At 39.1% G+C, this 27,691-nt stretch overlaps 1 protein-coding gene across 1 annotated transcript in view; it reads left to right on the plus strand.

Moving 5' to 3' along the window:
* RTN4RL1 (reticulon 4 receptor like 1) overlaps positions 1-25,425 on the plus strand; it is a 144,628-nt gene extending 119,203 nt beyond the window's left edge. Inside the window, exon 2 of the mRNA XM_072138110.1 lies at positions 22,177-25,425. Within this exon, the coding sequence (XP_071994211.1) occupies positions 22,177-23,525 (1,349 nt within the window). The 3' untranslated portion in view covers positions 23,526-25,425. The remainder of the gene's footprint in view (positions 1-22,176) is intronic.
* Positions 25,426-27,691: the final 2,266 nt, after the last annotated feature.

Below are 27,691 nucleotides of genomic sequence, written 5' to 3' on the forward strand. Positions count from 1 at the left end.
AATGTGCCCCATAGATGGAGATCTATGAGGCTGTGGTAAAAGAAGAGCTGCTGCCCAAAGCGACCAATCAAGTCACAGCTGTGATTTGCTACATTGCTGTTTATGAAAACTGATTGGTTCTCCCTTTCACTAGTTTTAATAAATCTTTCTACTTTCAGTAGAAAATGTCCGTTTTATCCAATAAAAGAAATGTGATTTTTTTTTTTAACCTTTGGGAAAAATAGAGTCCGTACGAGCTGTAATACTTCAACAGATTCCAAAGTAATTTCTCACAACACAATCACAGAGAACGAAAAATACAGAACCCACAACCATTCATTTTGATAAACTTCCATTCGTCTGTGTGTGTATAATTTACAATGTTCTTTTTTTTATGCTGTTGGAAAACTCATTTAAAATTAAAATTGTAATTCCTAATGTTTTGTTGGTTGCAGAGCTCGGTCTCAATGGTGTTTTTGTCTTCCTGGCTGTTTTTGTCATTTCTTGTTATGATTTTGATTAGAATCCAGTGCAATTCAGCAGTAATGAAGACATCATTTGTGACCTTAGCCTCCGAATCTAACGCTTCCATGGACGCAATTACACACTTTCCTAACCATTCAGGAGTAAGGGAGCTATACTTTACCTCCAACAACTGAGAATTACTTCTTTAGCTGCTGTGTAAAAGCGCCTACTGTTTGGCCAAAAACAATTGCAGTAAAAGCTGTAAATAGTAATTTAGCCTTTAAACTAACGGCTTCTACTTGTGTATACAGTATACAGTACAGTACAGAAACAAGTTAGTGTCAGTGATGAGACCCCCACAGATTATGAGAACGGGGGGTGGGGGTAATCCGATGGGGCACTCGGCAATCTCCGTCAGCTTCATAGAGATGAATGGAGCAGAACAGACATGCACTGCTGATTGCTCCACCAATCTCAGGGAGGGACAAGGGGTTCATCGAAGGTACCTGGGACCCCCATTGGACCCCTGTTCTCGTGAACTGTGAGCCCCACCGATCAGCAAGGGCCTAACTTGTTTTGTGGGAAAACCCTGTTGAAATCAAATGGAGATTTCAGATGAAAGCCATGAATGGCGATGGATATAGCACAACACATTTCTTAGACATTGAAGACGAATAGCGTGGTCCATTGAGTTGCATTGAGCTGTCCACTGTTTGGATGAGAAAAACAAAAAGAAAAGCTACTGTATATATTTGAGTATAAGTCGACCAGCGTATAAGCCGAGGCCAAGGCCCCTAATTTTGCCACAAATAACTTGGAAAACTTACTGACTCCAGTATAAGCCTAAAGGGGAAAATGCATTGGCCACAGCCTTCCCTAGTAATGAAATGACCATAAGCTTCCCCAGTAATGAAATGTCCTGCAGCTGACCCCTAGTAATGAAATGCCCTGCAGCCCTCCAAATAATGAAATGCCCTGCAACCCCCCAGATAATGAAATGCCCTGCAGCCCCCAGATGATGATGATATATCCTGCCCCTCATTATATAAAAACATAAACTGAGATACTCACCTTCCGATGCTCCCCGATGTTCCTCTTCCTTCTCTTCCTCACTTATAACAGACAGGGTAGAGGCGCGCCCATGCGCTCCGCCCCCTGCGCACACTATGATGTCAGCAGCGGCCCTGCATCTTAGCGTGTGTGTGCTTGCGGACAGAGCGCAAGGACACATCTCTGTCCGCTGGGTTACCAGTGAAGTAGAGCTTATACACCATTATATATGGTATACAAGCGGTCCCCTACTTAAGGACACCTGACTAATAGACAACGCCTCTTATTTGTGTCGCATTAAAGTCGCAAAATCCAATTGCGTGTGCCAAAAACCCCTGTTAAATGCGCAAATCGGAAATAGTCGGAAAACCCGACGGAAGTGCGGTCCACAGATCCTTAGTAAATGTGCCCCAATGTAATGTAATCAACATATTTTGCATATTTTTTGGGAGGTACTGAATTTACAGCATTTACCGTGACAATTGTGTACGAATCATAATGCACCTTTGTAGGACAGATATTATCCATTATAGTTATAGCCTTATGTGCTCTCAGAATAATAGGCCACAGAAAGCTTCTCATCACGTTGATGATCCAGACAGTATGCACTTCAAGAAAGAAAAGCACCTAGAAAGATACAAATATTATTACATTTTTTAGGAAATGCTCTGTTTTATTGAACTGCAGTAGGTCTGATTATTCCAATCCTCATACATACATTCAAAGTGCATCTTTTATCGATCCAAATGTGCAGAAGCGTTTATTCAAGATCTCTGGCTTCAGACATATCATAAATGTTGAAGTGGCACGTGATTGTCATGGCAATAAGGCACTTGAGTATCAGTTTCATCAGATCACTGAATTGTAGAGAGACAAGCAAAAGCCGCACTCTCCCTCCTCGGGAACTCCATTGCTAATTAGGATGTGGAAGAAGGGCTGAGAGGTTTAGGGATGTATTGATTTCTTTCAGGATCCCCACAAGAAGAGGAGGGAGTTGTTGTTTCGTTGTACAAACACAAACCTCGTGAGATACCTTTGTATTTCCTAGAAAATCTCTACAAAGACTACATTGCACTGCATAGGTGGAGACGATGACCCTATGGAATGACACATTCCGACTTTGGAAGTCAAACTTTTTTCTCACAACATTGTGTGGCCTAAATGTCATGTGTTGTGAGGGCAAAGGATTTAAGAAGTTTTGTATGACATTATAAATCCGTTGTATCGCTACAATGGGGGGAGGGGGGGTACCTAGCCTATCACAGGTTAGTGTGGATTTTTATATCCATGAGTAGAGGTGAATAAGTTGATTTTGTGCCAGACATCTCATGATGTATAAAGGGACTCTGTCATCAGATTTTATTTCACTGAACAAGAAGCCCCATCAGGTTTGGCATGAAATGTCCTTTTTAGAATTCCCTCTCTTATCTCCTATGTTTAACTATAAATAAATCCCCTCCAAAGTAATTTGGAGATGAAATGAGAGAAGTTACATTTAGCCTCAGATGAGTCAAATTTAGAAGCTAACAATTGTATACAAGAAGAAAGCGTGTCAAGACAACCAAACTATAAACAAAATATCAAACTTTATTTACACATATGCAATTTTGACAAACACTGACCAATTTAAAAACACTTAAAACGTGTAACAAGTACACAAACAGGACTCAATGGGATGAAAAAGTGTCCAAGTCATCCCAAGAAAACCACCCTGGCTACAACAAATCTTATCTGGTGTTGATGAATATACAATAAGAGCTCCCAAAGGGAATCAGCTACATAAAGTACATGGTAACACAACAGTATAGTAATCTTTTCCTACATAACAATCATAAGAAATAAGGCACTGTGTATCACCCATGTATATACAAAATCATGGTAATTTACCAGACAACACCAGAGACAGCCAGGGGGTCGTGATGCCCAAATTTAGAAGCTACAGTAGGGAAGGAGGTTACTTCAGACACCCCCAATTTTGAGTTCTTTAGCGTTTACAACTATGCGGGTTTCATAGTTAAGATAACAATCTCATCTTTCAGATGACATTGTCCTTCTGGTTCTGAGAGCTATGCCACTGGATATAGGGGCAGTTAAAGAAAAGCAGGAAGCGGATTTTTATCTGCAGCTCAAATTTGCAAATTTGTCTTAACCTGCCTGTTTCTAGGTTCTGTAGCGTACCTTATGTGATCAGAAAGATGAGATTTTTAACTTTAATATTTCCACTGTAGGCACAGTCTATAAAGTGACCTTCCCCCTCCTGTCTCTAAAAGTGACTTATCTCTGGCAAAATGTGACTCTTTCTTCTTATCTTCACAGGACTTTGGAAGTAATGTTTTTAGACAAATGTGCAAGATTTCACATATAAGGGTACATTTTAGAAAGGACATCCTAGAAAGGCTAGTACAGACAGTCCCCGGGTTATGTACAAGATAGGGTCCGGAGGTTTGTTCTTTAGTTGAATATGTATGTAAGTCGAAACTGTATATTTTATAATTGTAGATCCGGACAAAATAAATTTGGCCCCAGTGATAATTGGAGTTTAAACATTTTTTGCTGTAATGGGACCAAGGATTATCAATAAAGCTTCATTACAGACACCTTACAGCTGATCATTGCAGTCTGAGACTATAGTAAAGTGTCCAGAGAGCATCACCAGAGGTCAGAGGGGTCTGTCTGTAACTATGGGTTGTTTTTAAGTCGGGTGTCCTTAAGTAGAGGACCGCCTGTAGTTTAATGGGGTAATATCTGGTGACTGAATACCTTTAAGCTTATCTGATATTGGAGGCTAAAGTTGAGGTTAGTCCCATCCATACTTGGCAATCTCTGTCAGTGCGATAGAGATGAATAAAGCAACCGGCGCATGCATGACCGCCTGTTCTCTTTATTTCGGGTTATGACGGGGGTACAATAGACCCCCGTTCTTGTGATCCATGTGGGTTCCATAACTGAGATCCCCACTAATCAGCAAGTTAGTCCCTATCCTTGTATTTTTAACCTTTAAAGATTTTATCCTACTAATGATACTTTTCTATACCGGCAGTCCCCGGGTTACATACAAGATAGGGTCTGTAGGTTTGTTCGTAAGTTGAATTGTATGTAAGTCGGAACTGTATATTTTATCATTGTAATCCCACACAGAACTTTTTAGGTCTCTGTGACAATTGGATTTTAAAAATGTTGAGTTGTCATAAGAATCAATACTAACAATAAAGCTTCATTGCAGACACCTGTGATAACTGTTACAGCTGTTTATTGTAGCCTAGGACTAAAGTACAATAAATTACCAATATCCAGAGGTCCGTTTGTAACTAGGGGTCGTATGTAAGTCGAGTGTTCTTAAGTAGGGGACCGCCTGTATTACCTTAAAGGGTCCCTGAGTGCCCCACTATTCACTTCTTTTGGACTCCAAGTACTGAAGAGCGAGGGTCAAGCATGTGACTACTTTTCTTTTCACGTTAGGTACTTAGGGTCTCCGAATGTTGCAATTGAGATCAAAGATTATAGTGGGAAAATTTTAGCTTAAAGTACAAAGGTAACATTGAAATATGAGCCATGCAATACATTCTACCATCCAAAAGACTATATCAATTGATGAGAGCATGGACTGAAGATTTTGGTTATTATTGACTCACTAAGGATGAAATTTTTATAAGTTCATAACTTTAATAATGTATTAGAAATGACACTGTAGTGGAAAAAAAACAATTCAAAGAAGATAAAACAAAAAAAAATCTATTTAAACATTATAGCACAATAAAACACGAAATGGAATGATAATCATTAGATAATCATCATGATGACGGCCATTTCAAAGTGTAATGGACGGCAGATGAGAGTAGTTAAAAGTTCTGCTGCGTATCTGGTACAATAGCGCAGGGTGTAAAATAGCACAAAAAAACCTGTCAAAGATAAAAATTCTATTGATTTGCTTTGACATATTTCCTTTGATAACCATGGTTAAGAATTCTGGACCTGGAATTACACCTCAGTGAAATCAATAGGATCCTTTCCTGAGAATCCTCTATTGAGGTGTGTTTCGTCCACAAATGACTTTGCTATTGCATTTATGTGTAAAGTGAAAATTTTGCCCATCATTTTCTTATTATTGTAGTAGAAGTGCAGCAATTTTAAGATAAAAAGAATTTTACCAGGTAGATGAAAAGAAGAAAGGGTAATTTTGTAATACTCTGTCCGCCTGTGCTCTGAGACATTTTGGCGATGCTCCGGAGATTACAAATACGCTTTATAAGGAACAACGTTTTTTTTTTTCCAAAAACTTGTATATTGTACATGATAATCCCATTTCATACTATGCCTAAACTGTTGGGATGTGTTATGATTCAATCTGCTTACATTACTAATGTACATTTTGAGTACTATCGTGTAAGAAGCCAAGAATTGGCAAACCATGGAAGAACATTGACCACCAGTTCAAGTTGGGCCCTATTAACTTGCTGATCAGTGGGGGTCTCAGTGATGAGATCTCCATAAGCTCCATAGAGTTGAATGGAGCATAACGGTCATGCACGGCCATCTGCTCCATTACTCTTAAGGAGTGATGAGGCCCCCACCGATCAGCAAGTTAAGCCCTATTCTGTGTTTAGGGCCTTACTTGAATTCATTCGAAAACCCCTGTAAAAAACATAACCAGCCCGGGGGGGGGGGCACAAAGAAAAAAAATGTTTATACTTACCTTTTCTGGCTCTCCCGCTGTCCCATGCCCCTTTAGGCGCATCAATATGACAAATTAATCTAATGCCGTGTGCATAGTGTGGCAGTGGTTGGGTCGGGGTGCCCTGGACAGAAGTTTTGGGGTACAAAGACCCGCTTTGAGCAATCTTTGGCCTATGCCACCTTGAGGCGTCACTTATATTGTGGAACAAGTGACGTATCTGGCACCATGGATACAACTGATTGGCTAAAACCGGTCTTGTGACTCCTGGTACTTTCAGACCAACAAGCAGCACCAGAAAATGTGGTGACAGCCACAGTGCCCAACATGTAGGAGCTGTAGTATGGTTGCCCTGGGAGTGGCCTTACTGATTCACAGCTATCTCTGTTTGACCAGCCATATAAGAAAGACTGCCAATCACTGATAGGACTGCCCCCCGGACTACACTGAATTACAATTTATAATTTTTTTCCCAAAAAATAATCAACCATCTCCTGCTGCTCTTTCTATATGTTTAATGTAAAATAAGTGAAACGTCTCTTCCAAGCTGGAGTGTGATTTCTACACACTGACACTGCTTTCTGTTAAAGTAACATATGTCATATATAGGATACGTGTGAAACATACAGTAAATGGACGGGATACAGCTGGCCATGTAAACAGATGGGCGAGAAACAGTGGAAGAGAACTTAAACCAATTAATGTAGCAAAATTTTCAGGAGTGTTCTGACAATCCGTACCATAGTTATAAGAATGTGAGAAACCCTTTAGTAATGAGGATTATGGAAGTAATGAGTAAGTGGGGATTACAATCCGCTATGAACTCTTTCCTCTATAAACACTAGTTGTGATGTCCCTGCCGTATAATTATAACTCGGATACAAGTCCTATTTATTTGTACATAGGAACTTTGTATTAACTCTTTTCCGGGGCTTTAGAATTTGTTACCTTCCACGGATGATTAGAAGGATTATGCTAAGTCTGTTCCATTGTCTTAGAGTATTAACAAATAATTCTGTACTTGATTTATTTACCTGCTCTCGAGGGAGTAATCGCTTTACAAATGATCACATTAGCCGCCCCTGCGCCTTATTTTACAAGCAGCATGACAAGTCATTTTAGCTGTGATTATTTTGTGGTGATTCTCCATAATATTTCCCTCCTGTAATAGAAATTTGGAGGAATACTGAATTCTATGTTATTATCAAATTTTTTGTAGAACGTAGTTTAAAATGGATATTGATATAAGCTATTTTCAATTCTAGTTGTATTTTTATCTAATACATTCAGACCTGGTAAATACTGTGCACATTATGAGTGACAGATCAATCCTTATAGAGGCTTCTGACTTCCACAGTGGGATTACTACAAACTATCCCAGGAACTAGTATGTGAAAAGACTAGAGAGTCTTAAAGGAACACTATCATTAGATTTTCCCTTGTAAACTACCACCTCTGGGGTAGGGTAAGAAATGGCTTTGCTAGAATTCCTGTTTTAATGTAAAATGTCGCCTTTTTACCTAAGAAAATTATCCTCAAAAGTGACGTAAAAATGAACAGAGAAGAGTCATATTCTGCCTGAGATAAGTCAAGTTTAGAGGCTGCAGAGGGAGTGTCAATTTGGTTCTATAATACCCAGGAACATGCTTTTGGTGTTATCTTAGAGATACATTTCTCATGTTTTGGGTAACAATTGGCTTGTAGATCTGTGAGTTACAGAACTGGTGATACAGACATAGTTGGACATCAAGATGTACATAAAGATTCAGTTCCCTCTAATTACTCTAACTTTGTGTACCTCCGGTTCTGTAGCTTACAGAATCACAAACCTGATGTGATCTGAAAGATAAGATTCTTATCTAGGTTCTGGTTCTAGGTACTATAGACCTTAAGATATGTGAGATTGAAGTGACAATCCCTTGCAGATTCTAAATTTCACTCATCTCAGGTAAATTTGACTCATTTTTACTCTCATGTTAACTGTAGTAGTAAGACTCTCTAGACTAATTTTGCTCTATCAAACTCATACACAATGGGGTACATTAACTTACCTGTCCCTGCGCGATTCCCGAGGTGCGTTCCCTAATGAGAATGCACATCTGCCGCGATTCACTACCAGCATGCGCCCGACATCCTTCATCTTTCGCTTCCCCAATCAGGTCCGCCGGAGTTCACCTTCTTCTTCCCAGTGCATTTAAGTGCATGGCTTGCGATATAATTCAAATGTTAAGTCCCGCGCTTAGCCCAAATCAGTCGGATTGTCCAAATGCCGCCCCCCCATTTGGGTCGCGAGAAAGCCGAGGCCAATGCGCCAAAATCCGATCGCGTTCGCCAAAATCCCCAGTTAAATGGGGGGCACATCGGAAATCGACGGAATATCTGACGATAGTGCGGTCAGCGGACCCTTAGTAAATGAGCCTCATTATGATATATGCCCCAGTATCACAACATGCTAAGCTAACAAAACCTGAGAAGAAGGCTTCAGCTTACCACTTTTAGATTCTCAGGTGGTGTTTGTAGAAAATAGAGAACACCAGACAGTGATCCGGTTTTCAGAAAATAGAATACAAAAAATAGCAAAAACAATTGATTCCAGATCTCCAAAACATTTTAAAAGATTTTAAAAAACAAAATTTTTTTGAAACATGAAAATCCCCCAAAATTCGATCACATAGGAACACAAGTTGTTGTGTTTCAGACTTGGGACTAAATGGAATAGCCCGAAACGCTATATGCCCTGTTCTGATATCAGGCTCATCCATTTACACATATTCCCTGCCATATCTATGTGCCATGTTTTTTGTTAATTTTATTTCTGAAATGAATAGACCCCTGAGTCCCATCAAGAGCAACTCTTGCAGTAACAGTCACAAAACCAATTTGGTTGGTCTTAAAATATATGTTTGATGAGGGGCTTTGATTCTGTCCTGTAGGCGACGGTGCACTCAACCAGATGGTGGAGTAATTATTTCCCCTGTATAGTGCGTCATTGGAGTGCATGTGGAGTGCAGTGGAGTGGCGGTGTATAATCTGACACAGAGATGTACACAAGTGATTTATATGCCTCAATAGGGAAATCAGCATCATTAATAGGATTAGTAACTCGTAACATACACAGACGTGTGCATAAGTTTTAGGCAGGTGGGAAAAAATTATTGCAGAGTAAGAAAACTTTCCAAACTAAAAGTGCTATAGTTTATTTTTATCATCACCTTATAAAAGAACAAGACATATGTGTAAAATGGCCAAGAAGTGTAGACAAAAGGTGAATATTTATTCAAAAGATATGCAACAACTGTTTATTTTTTATCATAAACGCAGAAAAACTAACATCAGCATTTGGATACAAAAATAGCATTTAGGTACAGTTTTTTAATGAACTCGCCAGGAGGGTTATTCGAAACATTTTATTACAGCTCTTCAGTAGATATAGGTTTGACAAAATCCTTCTGTCTCTTCATGAAGTTTTTAAAAAATACTTGATGTTGTTAGTTAGGATCAAGGTGCATATTGTTGTCCTGCTTCAGAATATATTACCAGGCTAGCTTACGCCCCCCATAGCCTTCTATTAGGCATGTTTATGGGGTGGTGCATGCATCGTGCCGACCGGCCACACAGAGAATTATAGAGCAGGTTTTTTTTCATTTAATGAGTCCAAACACTTCTATTTATGAAAGCATTTTTATATCATAGCTTTTTTTGTTTTAACTACCTTAAAAGTGTGGCCTTTTTAAAAACCGCTCATTAGATGTATGTACAGGGTAGTGGGGAGACCAACAATCGCCTACGCGTTTTCCAGTATTATCTACTGAGCGGTTTCTTGTATGCTGATTTTCACTTTTTTAAGAAGTTTCTGAATAAATTTGAACTTTTTATACTCACGTGGGTTCCGTTGAAGCTGGATTTTTCTCTTCCTTCGTTTGTATGTAACTTCAGAGCCGCAGTATTCCGTGCTCATGAACCTTCACGCTGTTACCGCATGCTCCACTACATCCAGGTGAGCTGACTACTTTTTCTTGTATTTTTGTATAGTCAGGTGTGGTCCTGTTTTTGGAAGAAAGCAGTCGTGTTTATCAACCTCTAGACAACAACCTTAAATCCTCCCTCTTTTCCTGTGACGGTGCTCTGCACGCTGAAATCTTCTAGATCTGAAAGTGTGCTCCACTGTTCTTTGGCAGGTTAGACCAAGTCAGACCGGTAAGAGATATCAGCTATGGTCTGTACAAACTATAGTAAATACAGATTATGATGATCAGTTAAAAAAAATCAACGCACCTAGGATGTCAAAAACGGGTGAAAACATCCGTTTTCATGGGCAAGAAACACTTGGCCAGAATTATCTGAATATAGTATACAATATGATAACCTTATTACTAAAAGCATCACAAGGCTTATTAACCTTTCAGATATTTTAAGGTACTTATTATATACAGATTTTAAAAGCAAATTTAATAATCTCTATTTGTGCTTCAGGCACATATTACTGTCAATTTCCAAATAACTTTAATGTAAATTTAAGGGTAGTAATTGGATCGCCCTTTTCAACGTAATCACCTGGAACGCTTCCTGTCAACACAACCCCATCTGCTTTGCATGAGCGCTCCGTTATTCGTCACTCGATGAAGTCTCGTTCCCACCAGCCATTCCACGTTTGATATGAAGTATCATTAGAGCAATTGGATTCAAGCAGAGCGAGCCATGTTGTAGCTTGAGCGCGAGTGCTTTAGCAGACGGGCAGATTAGCATCATATCTTTTATTGGATCAACATGAAAATTTTTGACCTGCTGTGTCCATGAGCGCTTTGATTATTCGATGGTGATCTGTGTACTATGGTTATTGATTCCACATTGTAGGAACGCCACGAAGCCTGACAATTATTCAATAATGTCTCTTTTACTGTGCAGATCAAATCTAATAAATGTTCTTAGGCTTAGGCTCCTTTATTTGATATATTATCACGGCACATTGTAGACGCTAACAACCTAAGGAGGAGCTCGGAAATGGATACCAATAAATGTAATACAAAGTTTGTATCAGACAGTGATTGCCTTAAATCCTCCTCAGTTCCGCACGTTGCTGTCTCTAACACTTCACATTAAGGTCTTCTATTTTATTGAAGAACATGTGAAATACTACGGGTGACGTGACTTGGCTTCTTCGAGTGCGTCTTAGTATAACATAATAATGGAATGACACAACCAATATTTTGAAAGCAGGAAAATGCACCTCTGGGTCACTCCTCGTGTACTCGCCGTCTTAATGAGCTAACAGTGGTCTCAGCTGGTTACCATTCTTAGTTTAGGAGGCTAGACAATTCATCAATGTATGCCAAGCAATAAAGAACTGGAGCTTTGAAGACTTGCAGCCTCATTCACTACAGCTACCAGGGCAAATCAAACGTTTTACTGTCCGTCAGTTCAACTTCAAGCACACAGTCATGATATGGCTTGGTATCGCACCCCTTGACTTCTATGAGGTCAATACTCCTCTCTTATAGAGACATGCTAAGGGTTTACCTTTGGCACCAATACAAATCTTAGAGAAAGGAAATTGGGCCAAACTCTGTTGGAAATTACATGCCTTTTTGTAAGAAAGGGATTATATTGATGATAAGGAGCAATTCACACTGTGCACCTTACTTGCAACTTCATGCCAGTTAAGAGTAAGAGTAAAGCTGGCCATATACAGGAGATGTGTATTAGTGAACCTGCCGGTATCTGCAGGACTCGCTGATCATCTACGGTGCATGGGGTCCTGCTGACAGTATGGGGTCCCCTTGCCTTCAGATGTTGTGGATCTCACAGTCCGCCAAGTCAAGCGTGCATCTGTATAACCAAAGCTGTCAGTCAAATGTGTGTTCGGCCAACAGGTGTCCCATGTGAATTGCTGGTCTATGAGGCCATATGCTACCTTCACATGCCACAGATTTCCTAAGGAGGCATACAGAGGTGTATTACTCTGGGATCTGTCACAAAACCGGTAACAATAAAATTCTAGTGTATGCTGCATTATGGAAATATTTTTCCATTGAATGACAGAGGGTGTAAAGTAAATACAGACAGTCCCCGGGTTACATACAAGATAGGTTCTGTAGGTTTGTATGTAAGTTGGAACTGTATATTTTATAATCGTAACCCCAACCAAAATGTTTTTGGTCTCTGTGAAAATTGGATTTTAAAAATATTGTATTGTCATAAGAATCAGGATTAACAATAAATCTTAATAACAGGCACTATTGATAACTGTTATAGCAGATTAATGTAGCCTACGGCTAAAGTACAGTAAATTGCCAACATCCAGAGGTCCGTTTGTAACTAAGGGTTGTATGTAAATCGGGTGTTCTTAAGTAGGGGACCGCCTGTATCTATATTGTATTGTATATATGTACGATATTGACATTGTCCTTCATATCAGAGATGGAAAGGAACATCAGGAGTTGATCACAGTTGCTTATATATTAAAGGAATTGTCTATGATGAAACAACTCCTATATGTGGGAGAAATTTCACTTTTGAACCTTTAGTAAAGAATATAAAGCATTAGAAAAAGTGTTCCTATAATGTGAGTATTTTTTGTTGCAGTCCCCTATATATTATAATAAGTAGTCCTTCCTGCTGCCAATGTTAGTCCCACAATCTGGAATAAAAAAATATCAAACAGCAAGAGGAGATTTATAATCTGAAATAATCAAAATTTCTTGCAAACTCATATGATATGCAATAATTTCCCCCATTACGCCATCTCCACGCCATGTGGGCATGGAGGTGTACTAAGGAGGCATGCCCTACACATACGCTAGCAGGTAATAACGCTATAGAATTGTGCAACAGCGCAACTAGCCACCGGATACATCAGGAGGCTGGAACCCCCTGATTTATCTGTGCGGTGGAGGGCTTATATGATATACCATTCTATATATACCATATAAAATATGATAAACCATTCTATATATACCATATAAAATATGATTTACCATTCTATACAAACCATATAGAATATGATATAAGATTCTATTTACCGAGTGAATCAGTGATAATTTATAAACGTGGGCTAAACCTTTAGTCTTAAGTGAGAATTCTCCATTAAACTAGAAATAAAGTAACACAAACAGAACACCTAACTACAGAATCTAAAGCATTTTAACCCAAATAAGAAAAAATTCCACCTAAAGGGTTCTTATTAAGTATGATTGTTGTCCCCTATCTAAGAAAAGAATAACAAACTGATTGGCGGGGTATGACTGCTTATGAGAACAGAGGTCAGGTGCTCACCTATTGATTCACTGTCTATGAGGATGTCTGAGTGCCCATCACTGTGTCCGGCAATGTCCAACACTCGCATAGTATTGAATAGAGTGGCAAGTCCAGTTAATGAGTGAGAACTGGACCCGCCTTCTCCTGATCAGTTGAGGTACCAGCAGTTTTATTGTTAGGGGATAGACAATAACAATCTTGGTACAACCCCTTTAAGGTATTATAGAATGTGATGTAATTTAGTTGAAAAGATGGAGCATTTGCAAAACAGAAACATACCAGATTGTTTATTACCTTACATCTTGACATAAATATCGACATATAAGAAAAATCCAGAAACAGATTGGTGTTCTGCTGTAAAGGGCTGCTCTTACTGATTGCCGTCTGACTCCAGTGTGTCATTTTATTCAACATCCTCTGTGCTCCTATGATTGGAATATCTAGTGCTCTGCCAAATTTTAATCAGGTTATGACTGTGTGACACAGAGGATATGTATCTTATGCTAAATTAGAGTAATCATGGTACCGCATGTGGATTTAAAGGCGCACCACCCATCCAGAAGGCAGTCACACGCCCTGGCTTTATAGCACTCTATGCGATTGAATGTGTGAAGAATCCTGGATTGCGTTACAGAAAGACAAAAGTGTCTGCAATTCATTGCTGTTTTAGTACTTGAGCTCAGATTCCACTGTGTAGCGAGAGCCAGCCGAGAGGAAAATGAAGCATGCTTATATGGCGCAATCAAATACTTTTAAGAAGTGATATTCAACCTGTAGCTTGCAAGACACATACTGCTCTTCAAAGACATGCGGGTGGCATTTTTAATCCACACAATGCTCCGTACAGCACAGAATACATTAGCTAATGCACTCAAATGGCACACTTAATACTAAAGAACATTGGGATGTAGATTTTTGAGAGTATGATCGCTGCTAAAGTGCTTCTCTTTCAGTTACAAGGATTAAATGAAATTGCTTTAGAGAATAAAATATATCTGCCAATTTATCTTGTCCTCCAGGGCAATGGTGTCATGATCTAGATGTAGGGCAGTTCTTGTGAGGGTATGAGTTGATTAGTGCAGGTTCCTAAATGACCTGGAAGCTTATGGGTAACTTTAATCTGTTATGCAAATTTAAAGTGAGACTTTTTTTATTTTGCTATAAAACATGCATGTTTTACTTGCATTGTACTGTATAATACCATGATGGCTTAAAGGAATCCTACCTGTCACAGTAGCAATAAAAAGAACACTGTGAAAAATAATTTAAAGGTTATGTCCACTTTTAGCACATTCCAGTAAATAATTGATATTGTTTGTGTAATGAAAAGTTATACAATTATCCAATATACTTTCTATATCAATTCGTTACGGTTTTTCTAAATCTTACTAAATCTTTTCTTGCTGTCATTCAACAGGAAACGTCATACTTTACTTCCTATAGATAAACACCGGTCCATGGTCATGTGATGTCACTTTTCATTGTATCACAGAGTACAATCAGAGCCATGTGTTATAACGAGCCGTGCACCTGTGTGCCATCACATGACCATGGACCGGTGTTTATCTACAGGAAGTTAAGTATAAGGTTTCCTGTTGCATGTCTACAAGCAGAGATCTAGAAAACTGTAAAGAATTGATACAGCAAGTATATTGGAAACTTGTCTAACTTTTCGTAACACAAACACTATAAATTATGTTTATTATTTAAATTGCTTAAAGTGAACAACCCCTTTAAGTTATTTGTTCATGTTACAGTCTGTCTTTCATCTCTGCTCTAACGACAGATGTGGATAGAGGATAGGGCAGTTGGATCTCAACATGACTGATACATGCTCTCAGTCACATGGAAGGATTAGAAGGTATAACTCATTCCACCATAGAGTAGCTTTAATGTCACGTGAACATCACTAATGTTACCTTTAAGCATACATTTCTTAAAGCAGTAACAAAAACACAACTACTGAATGTGTATGGCCCGTTAATGAGACCATTGGAAGCTAAGATCAATAGTTTCTCCCATATGCGCAGCTCTTTTATCGTCCCAAAACGCTTACTCTATATTCATACTGTATAAGTGAGTGATATGAGCAACCTTTACTTTTATAGGTGTAGTTGACCTTTAAATTGTCAATAACCTTTCAACAAACTCAGAAGAATAAATCAATATTACACTGAGCATACAAAAGGAATAACAAACGAGTAACACAATTTATGACCATTTTACGACCGATATACACATGTTCTCCCTGAGCTGGTTGGTAGAGACTAGTAACTACAATGTCTCCCATACACTATACAGAGACTATTGAAGAGAATATGTCACTCACACACGAAAACAGCAGCAGAGTTATGGGACGTAATAGAAAAAAACTGAGTAGTACTGATTTAAATACATTTAAAGTACTTAGGGTTAGTTAGAACACTTTCGCTCCAGCAACCTCCATTCATCTGCATCTTCCTTCTCTCTCAACCAGCCCCCCGACTTTCTTCTCCATAGACTTCTATGGTTACTTTTCATTTGACACTTCTGTGAGCTGTTGTCCATCTTGGAAGATCAAGATTGATTCACTTCAGGACAGATTTCAGTGAATGACAATTTAGAAGAGGAGAAGAAGGGAAAAAATCTAATCTTATTTGATAATATTTGTTACAAATATTCACTTGTACTATCCACTTATGCGAAGTGTGTTGAAATGTTTTCTAAGTGATCCATAGAACCTACTGCCACTGTATCCTTAAGTAGATGAACATTTAAAGGGCATCTCCAACCAGGATGAAGGATTGTAAACCAAGCAAACTGACATACTAGTGTGTGCCCCTCTGGCAGGATCTGCTTTTCTTCAAGTTTCCTATGCCCTTGTTTTTAAGAAAAACGGCTTTAAAAATGATGCAAATGAGCCTGAGGGGTGCCTGGCTTCATTAACACCTCATTGCATAATTTTAAAAGTCTTTTTTTGTAAAAATCAGGGTATATGAAGCTAAAAGAAGAGCGGATCCTGCCAGAGGGGGCACACACCAGTGTGTTTGTGTGCTTGGTTTACAATCATTCATCTTGGTCGTAGATGCCCTTTAAATGTTCACATACCTAAGGATACAGACGCAGTAGGTTCTATGGATCGCTTAGAAAACATATCAACACACTTTGCATAAGTGAATAGTACAATAATTCCTTTATTCAAGGCTTCATTTTCTTGACATACATTATTATATATTGTCAGACTCAGAGGGTTGAGTTTGTGATTTACATTTCATCTCCATTATCTATCTATACATCTTGCTCTCTATCTTCTATCAGATACATATTTTTGGCCTCCAGCAAGTACCTGCCTTTCTAAATTCTGCCTTCAGCCTCAGTGGGCCATTTTTTAAACCTTGGCCTGGGGAGAAAGGATGAAAGATATAAAACACCTATGGGAATCCTTGAGCTTCAGAAAAGTAAACAGGAATAAATTGACCATCCATCTTAGATTTACATGACTTGCTTATGCATGCACCATGGAGATAGCACTTCATTATAGATTCTCGAGACGTTCCCCAGAACTGCTAATACAGGAACCCTACTGATGTCATCACCTGGACTAGCTAGAAATTCATTATATGAAAATATTCCCCTATTGGAAACAGAAATTACACCGAAGCAATCCTTGTTTAAATTGTGTCACATTTCTGTTAGTATGCTTCCATGGCACGTAATGAAACGGCTATAATATCACATCCTCTGCACATATTCTCTATTTCATATCTAAAATATGTTTCCTCCTCATAATAAGAAATGGATGGAAGGGAAATTAAAGGCATAAGAGAGCTAAATTTAGAGCCCATCCGTATAAAGGAATCATTTTCACTAAATATTCCAACTTTTGACGGAAGTTTTCAGCGATAGCAATGAGAATTGGTAGGGATGAAAATCTTTTAGCGCCTGAAACGGGGGAAATGAAATAAGTAATTTTATCTAGATTTAGAAGAACATTAGACTGGGGCTTAAATTTGAAGCAAATAAACTATTCGATCGTTCCCACTATCCAGAATACAGACATAATTTACTAAGATATATGTTCACCAGAAGAATCTATGGATGTACATTACAGGAAATCATTAGAAACATCATTATTTCTTTGATTTGGTTGTTTAATCAATCACCTATGCCTCTGTGCCTTTGTTAAAGGAATATTCCGGACATAAGGATTTGTCATTGAGTTTGATATTTGCACAGTACCATAGACTTTAAATGGAGTTGTAGGCAGGGGCGTAACTTTAGGGGCTGCAGAGGTTGTGATCGCACCTGGGCCCAAGAGGTTTAGGGGGCCCTTATGGTGTCACTTTCCCATATGAGAAGACTATTACTATAAACCATACATTATAGTCGGGGCCCTGGCACAGATTTTGAACTGGGGCCCACCAGCTTCTAGTTACGCCACTTATTCTCAACCACTTATCGTCCTAGGTGGGGTTTTACGGCTATGTTAACCAGAGAACCGAGATCTAGTGGTTGAATGCTCATTGATGCACAATTTTATCAACTATCAAGTACATTACAAAGGGTTTTGCTCGAAAACCCCTTTAATCCATGCACATGGTGCTGATTAAGAGATAACTACTAGGAAAGCAATCATTGAAAGAGTCTCAATAATGTAAGGTAATACTGTAAATTCAGGTATATAATGAGATTAATGAGAGGTTTCTGAGAGCAAAACTTTTGTAGTTGCTCATGGCAACCAATCAGAGCTCAACTTTCATTTTCACACAGCTGTTTATAAAATTGAAGCTGGACTCTGATTGGTTTCCATGGGCAACTAGAATAATTTTACCTCAGGCATTTCTAACAAATCTCCCCCATAGTGTGTGCCACAAGAAGGGGTAGAAGAGAAAAGGGTAGAGGGAACAGAGGTATATCTACAGTCCCTTAGGCTGCATTCACACTGACGTATGCCTGCACTGCTACAGCTGGGCAGGCATACGTCCGCCGGTATGGAGAGGAGGCAGGGTGACTCCTCCCCTCTCCGTTGCAAAACATAACGTATGGCTCGTAACATGGGAAAAGATAGGACATGTCCTATCTTTTTCCCATGTAAGGAGCGTTACATTGCCGCACATGAGTACCATATCGCTCTGAGCGACCAATGCCGTCTATGGGAGACGTATGTATTGCCGCAAGATAGCAGCCATAGATACGTCCCTAGGGTCGAGTGAATGCGGCCTTACTCAGGGCATATTTTCATTTTGCTGCCCTAGCTCTGTAGCCTGTTGGTACAAACACTGGTAGACAGCAATAAAAGTGTTGGGTAATAGAATAAGTAGTACAGAAAAGCATTGAAGGAAAGGTAGAAAAAGACAGATCAAAGACCATAATAATAATTACAACCTTTTTATTCATTTTGCTTTAGAGTATTCATTAGCTAGAAGTACTTTAAACTATTTACAACATGGAAGTTAATCAGAGTCCTGCTAGAATGCAGCGGCTGTGGTAATCTTTTTACTACTTTCGCATAAAATGTTATGAAAACTAAGTACAACAGCAATAAAACAGCCATAGAATGGGAATTGGGATTACAAGTTTGTAGAACTAGACAAATTGTATAACCATGAATAAAATTCTCAATTCTTTTTAGCATGTGTAGATACAGTGAATGTCCACCATGATAAGAGATGAGCTAATCATCAAATATTTTTTTAAATTAAAAGACTAGTGTACTGGACATCTAGAACTGCTAGTTAAAGGAAGACCTTCCATTCCCATAGACTTCCCTTATTCTAGATTGTCCGAATCTGATTGGAAAAGATTCAGATTCTGTTCGCCTGCAAATCACCATATTTCTACCTAATCTAAGAACCATTGAATCGATTCGTTCATCTCTAAGTATGATGCATAATTTTGTGGTATTTAACTATATATATGTATATATAGGGCTTGAGAAAGGCTCCATATTCAGTAGCTGTAACATAGCAGTCTTGGAATAAAGTAAATTCAGTTTTTTCAGTATTTTCTGGTGTGCCACCATTTTTTGACTGCTGTATATATTGCAGCAACTTTTTTTCTGGTACACCACTCCATATCACCAGCATAGACAATTAGAAAATATGAAAACTGTTCCGTTTACAGCCACCACAAGGGGGAGCATGAGAGACTACTGCATACTGCAATTTATAAAAAGCATCTTGTGAGCTTCTAAGCTCCCATTAAGGGCGACTGAAGGCAGCCCAAATTAACCTTTTTAATATATTATATATTTTATGATAAACCTTATCACCACAGAATTGCTGGTTGATGGTAAACGGTTACTTTCAATTTGATATCTATACACTGACCGAGACTACAGCACATTAGGCTGCTATATTCCTTGAAAATTTGACATGGAATTCTGTCAGTAGGTCAGATCTACAATAAGTCTAGAAGTCACGCCAGCACAACTTTAACATACAGTTAGGGTTGACTTCCTGCATGTTAAAATGCTTTTCAAATAAAGAGAATTGAACATGTAGCCTGATTGTCAGGCAGTATGTTACAGAGCAATCTGAGCTGAGCAGATGGTATATAGCAGTGATGGCGAACCTTTTAGAGACCGAGTGCCCAAACTAGAACCAAACCTACTTATTTAAATACAAGTGCCAACATAGCAATTTAAGTGGTAACATGTTGCTACCTGTTGTGTCATAGTGTATCAGCGTCCTGATGACAGCAAAACATTTGCAAGAAAGAGGAGAAATTCTGATTATCATTGTAACTTCCTTCCAGGATCCCCTGAACAGGAAGAATAGCAGGGCCCAGAGCAGGAGCTACAATAATAATGCAGCCTTGCCTGCACCGCCTTGCTTCTCCTGTAGTCCCAGGCTGCATTAGGATGTGTAGCTTTAAATAGCCCTGGTCACAGCATGTCCTGGGTAGCCAGGGACTGCAGGAGGAGGTTTTGAGTCCTGTCTGGGATGATGGCCTGGGTGCCCACAGAGAGTGCTCAGAGTGCCACCTCTGGCACCCGTGCCATAGGTTCGCCACCACTGGTATATAGTGTTCCATCTACAGGCAGCATGTTATAGAGTAGGAGGATCTGAGCAGATGGAACATAGTGTCCTATCGGCAGGCAGAATGTTATAGAGCAGGAACCCGAGCAGCAGTTTATACATAGTGTGTTAAGTCATGTACAGTGACATGTAGCATAGTAAGGAGGGGCACTGCCTCGAGTATATACGATAAATTAAATGGAAACAGAAAAAAGGTGGAAAGTGCACCAAAAACGGCCCAAATGTAATATCATAGATGCCCCCCCAATGTTTCTAAATGTAACCAAAAGATGCAAATAGAAAGTTTTTGAACATCTCCTGGAGATCTATGAGTAATCCTTATATAATTGATCTCTAATATGGTTATGGCAGGGAGCAACCAGACTTGGAAAATGGCTGTGCTCATAATACTTAACCATGTGCATGGTAGCTAATTATACTGAAAGCAATTAGTGTCCATTTCCATTCTACTAACATTACAACCTGGTTGCTGATATTCCCCATTGCTTAATCTCTCTTATTAAGTCTTCTGACCTAGGAAATAAAATAAATATGTGATAACAGATTTTACGTTGATACATTGTGATAATTTGTGCGTCGTCTCATCGCTCGCTGCTCTGTTGTGCATTCATGTCAGATTCCCATTACAGGAAGATAATGAGAGAGGGGATAAAGTTTGGCAATAAATGACCTTTCAATAAAAGTCCATGATATTTCCAACATAATCTATTTTTAATGGAATCTTCATTATTTAAGATGTTCTTAACCCCTATGTTTCAGAAGCAAAATATATACTGACTTAGCAGTTTTTAATATTATAGAGATATACTGTATGTGTCATTCTGGATTATGCATTTTTTATGTTTTAACAATTCAAATTAGCCCCGTAGCCCCACACACACATTGTTACCCCTCCTTTCAAATTAATTCCCCCACACACAAGTGTGCCCATAAAGCAAAATATCCCTCTATGTGTCCCCCAGATAGCATCATGCCCCCTGTCCCCCTTCCTTTAGTCTACATTTATAATGTTCCTTCTTTCAGTAGCCTTCCCATTAACACTGTCTATCTCTATTGGCCCCCTCTTAAAATGCCTCCTTTCTGTATGCCCCCAACTTATTCCCCATTAGAACAGCTCCCCAATTTATGCTTTAGATTATGCCCTAACCTGTTGTGTCCTCCAATCTGTAGCCCCCACCCCCAAGTGTTTACCGTTTTGTAGCAGACCAATTTATAGTTTTTCATAACCCCTGGTATTATGTCCTCCATTTGGTAGCCCCCATATTATACCCCCTTTCACCTTATGCCTCCCTACTAGCACTCCCCACATTTAGCTCCCCAACTTATGCCCCAGTTTTGTAACCACCCCTCATGCTTCCTTTTTATGTAGTCCCCTTATTCTCCCTCTCCCACTTTTTTCTGTACCCCAACCCAAGCCAGTGCAAATTTGCTTTGTAAAAAAAATGTAACAAATCAGACACAAAAACTCAACTTTACCTATTCCCATTCAATGGTCCTCTCCTGCTCTATGCTGTGTGACATAATGACAAACAGTGAAAAAAGAAAACTGGTAACACCCATTTGTCAATGTACTCTAGGAGGAGTAACCAAAACATGATGTATTGCTTTTTCCATGAGAATATGGTGTGACTTTTACTACTTTTTTATACCTGGACCATCTGCATTTGCATGATTTATATGTGTTTTTCTGAAAACATTTCAACAATATTTAATACTTGTTTTTTTCTCTTCTTACAGGATGTCACCTGGATCTATTTTTGGTCCTTTTTGGAATGCAGTTGCCTTTTATATCACTATGCCCCATAAACTGTATATGTTACCCATCACCAATGACTGTCAGCTGCCAGGCTCACAACTTTGGGGGTGTACCAGAAGGAATTCCAGAAATCAGCGAGAGGATATTTCTTCAGAACAATCAGATAAACACACTCCTAAGGGGACATTTCAGCCCTTCACTTATCACTCTGTGGCTTTACAGCAACAATATCACCTTTATTGATCCAAATACCTTTGAAGGGTTTGATAACCTTGAAGAACTGGATCTTGGGGACAATCGCTATTTGAGGGCTTTGGCAGGAGAGACATTTCAAGGTCTGAGTAGACTTCACACCTTAAACCTGTACAAATGTGGCCTCAGCTCCTTGCCTACGGGGTTATTCAGTGGACTCCACAGTTTACAATTTCTTTACCTTCAAAACAACCACATTGAGTTTCTACAAGATGACATCTTTATAGATTTGGTCAATCTGAGCCATCTTTTTCTGCATGGAAACAAGCTTTGGAGCCTTCATCAAAATACATTTAGAGGTTTGGTCAACCTGGATCGTCTTCTTCTTCATCAGAACCAACTTCAGTTCATTCACAGAAATGCTTTTCATGATCTTAAGAGGCTGACCACCTTGTTTCTGTTTAATAACAGCATATCAGAACTGCAAGGGGAGTGTTTAGCACATCTTTCTGCTCTGGAGTTTTTGAGGCTTAATGATAACCCCTGGGACTGCGACTGTAAAGCCAGATCCCTGTGGGAGTGGCTACGAAAGTTTAGAGGGACTAGTTCGAATGTTATTTGTGAGACTCCTGATAAAATGCAGGGCAGAGACCTAAAAACCCTAAAATCAGAAGATTATGCGCATTGTTCTGGCTCAGAGTCTCTTCACCAAATTAAGACTCATACTACTTACAGCACCACGCATCAGATATCACATAAAGGGCACCACTCACACCATTCCTCTAAGGAAAAAGGAAAAGACTTGCACCAAAATGAGCCAGCTGCCCATCCAGACCCACGTCCAGGAACAAGGAAATCTGGTAAGAACTGCACCAGTCACAAAAACCGAAATCGGATCTCAAAACCCTTGTCTGGGAAGAGCCCACATAACGTACAGGATTATGTGCCGGATTACCAACTGAAATTCAATTTTGATACTATGCCCACTGCTACAACAAAAAGGAAGACTAAATGTACACGGAGGACGTCCCAGAGAATGCCAAGTGGAGTGCAGCAGGCAGCAGAAAACAACAGGTGTGATGGGGTCAGGGTGTCCCTGCTGCTCTTCCTCCTGGTGTTAGCCGTCATTGTACGCTGACCGACTGTGGAAGGGACTCTCGTCACTGCCACCACTTTCTAAAGGACCAGCATTTCTTTCTGTTATTCTTCTTTATTTGTGTATGGAGGATTTGACAAGGAGGATGAATGAAAGTGGCTTCTTATGATCAATTGGCTTGTGTTGGTGGATTATAAATGTTAACTGGATGCAAAGCAGTTGGGGGCAAAAGCTTTATCACAAGCCTACCACATGCTGCCCCAACTTTGCATGTACAAAGGGCAACGTCGTTCGAAGACATTGCAGAAAATTCATTACTCATTCTTGTTACCAACTACACATGCAAAACGGGGCATTCTTACTAATTCTTCCTGTTTGTTTTTTTTAAATATATTGTTTGATCTTTAAAGTGGGAACATCATTGTTTAAAAAAAAACAAAAATCCCACAAACATTACAAGCCAGGCCTCCTACACATGCAAAAGACACGGTGTGAGTAATGTCTCCAACTGGTTTTGTTGGCCTATACACTTGTTATTGGTCTTTGGGCCAATGCTGCTCAGAAGACAATCTACAAATCCTGAAAAAAAAAACTCAGGCATATTATCTTACTCTAGCAGGGCTTAGCTGCCGTGCTACCAAAGGAAGGTTGCAAGCATACAATAGGACTTGTTAAAAATAAAACTAGAAAAAGAGATTCCTGCAGGCAGCCTGTTTATTTTGTATCTGTATCCACATAGTTATTTAATGACACGGCCCTTACCTACCTTCTTCTGTCCAACTATCCATACTTGTGTCTATCAATGTTTCTATGGCTATATCTGAACAACAATCAAACAAGCTAAAAGGAAAACTGTGCTGTTTGTTTTATAGCAAATAGGCATCATTGGCTTTGAGCTTTGGCATTAGTTATTTTGGGGATGGGGATATTTACCTAATTATTCACAGCTCTCAGCAGTGGTGAATACTGCAGGGTGGGAAGAGCCACTTGACGTAATGACCCATGGACTAAAACTATAACTCAACAAAATAGCCTAGGCAAGAGTATCAAAGTTATCTCAACAAAGAAACGGGTGGTAACAAAAAGTACATATAGCACGGGTTCATCATAACCATTCAGCCATAGAAGTCAGTGTCTTACTTGGGAGCAGTTGGGGTAAAAGTAGATGGAAAGAAAAAGGCGCTCCCATCAGTGTTAGTTGATGTGAGCCTTATAGCTGGTCTAGAGGTATTCACAGCATAGGGATCAAGGTCCCATGTAATATCTGTGAAGACGACAACCTTATCAAAAAATCTCCATCAGACATGGGCCATCTCTTAACTTGTTTGCCCCTTGGATTCGCCAGGTGGTTACTCAGAAAGGATCTATGAACGGGATTCTGAGGCAGACGGAAGTCGATTGAAAACAGGGTTGTGATTTTTAGGAGATTATGGTTATACTCATGGGGAAGTCAACATGTGCCTATCACTACTTGCAGAGTGTGCTGTGTTGTAATTCTATATCCTCAAAGGCTGTCAAGAAATCTTCTCAGAAAGTCAAAAACAGGTGTCTTGGGATTAGTTCTACAGTATGTGCAGGACTCGGGGGACTATCAAAAGATTACACTTAAGTTTTACCAAGAGCAAAAAAATATATATATGTATAAAATAAAATATATAAATCTACATTATTATAAAATAAATATATATATATATACCAAACCCATAAAAGTCCTATTTAAAATAAAGAGAGTTTTTTTTTGCCCTGGAAAGCTGGAGTTGATATCATGATAGATGACCCCACTGCCGGTAAAAAGTAGCAGTGTTAACCAGATATAGATAACAGATCTAGTGAGTATTGCACACACAATAAAATGTTATTTCCTTGTAAGAGAACTTGTGTGAACAGAAGAGAACACGGAAATAAACTATAATAAAAAATAGCCTTGGGTATAAAAATCAAATTCTCTGCTTGCTTTTTTTATTCACATGGTTTGATGTGCTGAGAATACAGTAGTTTCAGGCTGTTTCGATTCATTCCCTTGGCTCATTGTTTCTGAATGCAAAGCAAATTTGTATGCGCTGGTTATGCTGTCTTATTTCCATATTTTAATGTGCTGACCACTGTTTATCACAGTAGTAATGGACCCTAACATATCCTTGATGTGATATACTACTTCCATAGTGAGTCAGTGTGTCTATTATCTAATCAAGGAGGAAGTAAGTGACAGGCAAATTGGATTTTTGTTCCCTCTTAGCAGTGTATTTAGAATGGGGGAGTTGAGGGTTTTTCGCTGGTTGTACAGCGTATTCTGCTGCATTCACTTTACAAGATGTCTGATAACTTCTTTTACCTTTATAAATTGGTACCACAAGGAATCGACTTTGAAGAAAATGTATTTCTGCAAAAAATGGAAGCAGAATACCCTACATAATAATCTAATCTTTCTATCAGATACTCAGTCGCTTGTTATTATTTTAATTAGAGCTGGAGGTGCAATTGCATTGACTGTGACAAGTGCTCCCGCAATTGACTTTAAAGAAGCCCCTCGGCAATTTTCAGTAACTTACCAGCAATATTTTAGCTGTGTTATTTATTTCATCCCCATGCCCCCCCCCCACATGTCCAAAGATTACAGGATGTCAGTCCCTCCACTGAAACTGACTTCCTGTGAACAACATTAACACATCGTCATCTATGAAATCCCTTCCGCCATTCCCTTTTCACCAAGCCCCAACCTTCTTGCTTGCCCCATGTGCCCCAATCATGCATAGAGCATCGCTTCAAGAATAACTAAACAATTTTTTTTTACATTTCAGAAATGAAAAATGTAGGTGGTAATAGTAAACATTGTAATATACTTCATTAAAGGGGTTGCCTTCCTTTAGGAAAGTTTATTATGGTTATACTTATCTTCTAAGCCTTTCTAGAACCCATAAAATGAGAAAAATCTGACCGGGGCTCCTTTGTTCTGCACACCACTTCTGTGATGACTCCAAAATTCTTTATATAGTATGACAGTCACCAAATACAGATAAGAAGTCTTCAAGAACCACGCCACATTCAGACTACAACCGGTGTCCATTTTCCCCTACTAACATGTCACTCACTCAACATGTTAAACTTTCCTAAAGATACCCATCTTTTTTAAGCAAAAGATCTTCTCTGTGTCTTTTTTCTGTTCTTTCTCCAGCAGTGAGCACTGTACCTGAAAGCCTTCTTAGATACATCCACTTCAGATAGAAAAGCTTATGGTGCAAGATATCTCTGTCCTATATTGAGAATGCTGTAATATATATGAAAATCGGTACATAGGTATATTTATGTCCTTGGAGTGTCTCTGGACTTAGTCCCTGACTACAGTACTATCTCTACTTTTACTTCCCTATTATTGTCTATGTTAATAATTTAGAACTATTAACTGAGTTAATAATAGAGTATGAAAAGAGGTATTGGGTTGAAATAGTAATTATTGAATGGTTGCAAAAGAAAAGATTCCACTTATAGGGTAGACCAAAAGCTTTACACATCCTGAACTCACAAAGAAGAGAAGAAGATGGTACAGTGTGACCATACGGCATGTGGCCAAATGGATACTTGAGGACCTGAAGAACATACATTGTTATATAATCAGGGTCAGCTCCAAGTTTCAGTAGGACCTTGGGTGACAGCGCCTCAGTAGGCCCCTTTGCAGTGAACTCACCCGGCAACATTCAAAATTCAGAAACTAAAACAGTCTGCTGTTCCCAAAATATTCCCTAATTTATCATCCCAAGCAGTCCCCTCAAGGTTATTTTATATAAATCCCTTTACACCCAATGGATTAATTGGATACAGCTCCCCTCTCCCCCATGGATTTCTTATGTAAAGCCTTGTGTGGGCACCCCTGGCAGCCCTCGGCCCCGGCACTTGCCAGGTATGCCAAGCACTGGCGCCGACCCAGCCAAAATCCTACTAAAATACTCCTTACTGTAGACATCATATAGAATGACCTACTGTACCCATAGGCACAGAATAACAAATTGTTATGAATAACATTTAGAAATGACAACCTATTCATTGATTGCTGCTGTAAATAGTTCTAGAATTGTAGTATTAGAATATTGCATGTACTGTATTTTTCAGACTCTAAGGCGCACAAAAAATCCTTTGATTTTCTCAGAAATCAAAGGTGCGCCTTATAGTCCAGTGCGCCTTATAAATGAACCATACTTACAGACAACAGCTGT

This window comes from Engystomops pustulosus, chromosome 2 (genome assembly GCF_040894005.1).
Source record: "Engystomops pustulosus chromosome 2, aEngPut4.maternal, whole genome shotgun sequence".
Lineage (NCBI taxonomy): Eukaryota > Metazoa > Chordata > Amphibia > Anura > Leptodactylidae > Engystomops > Engystomops pustulosus.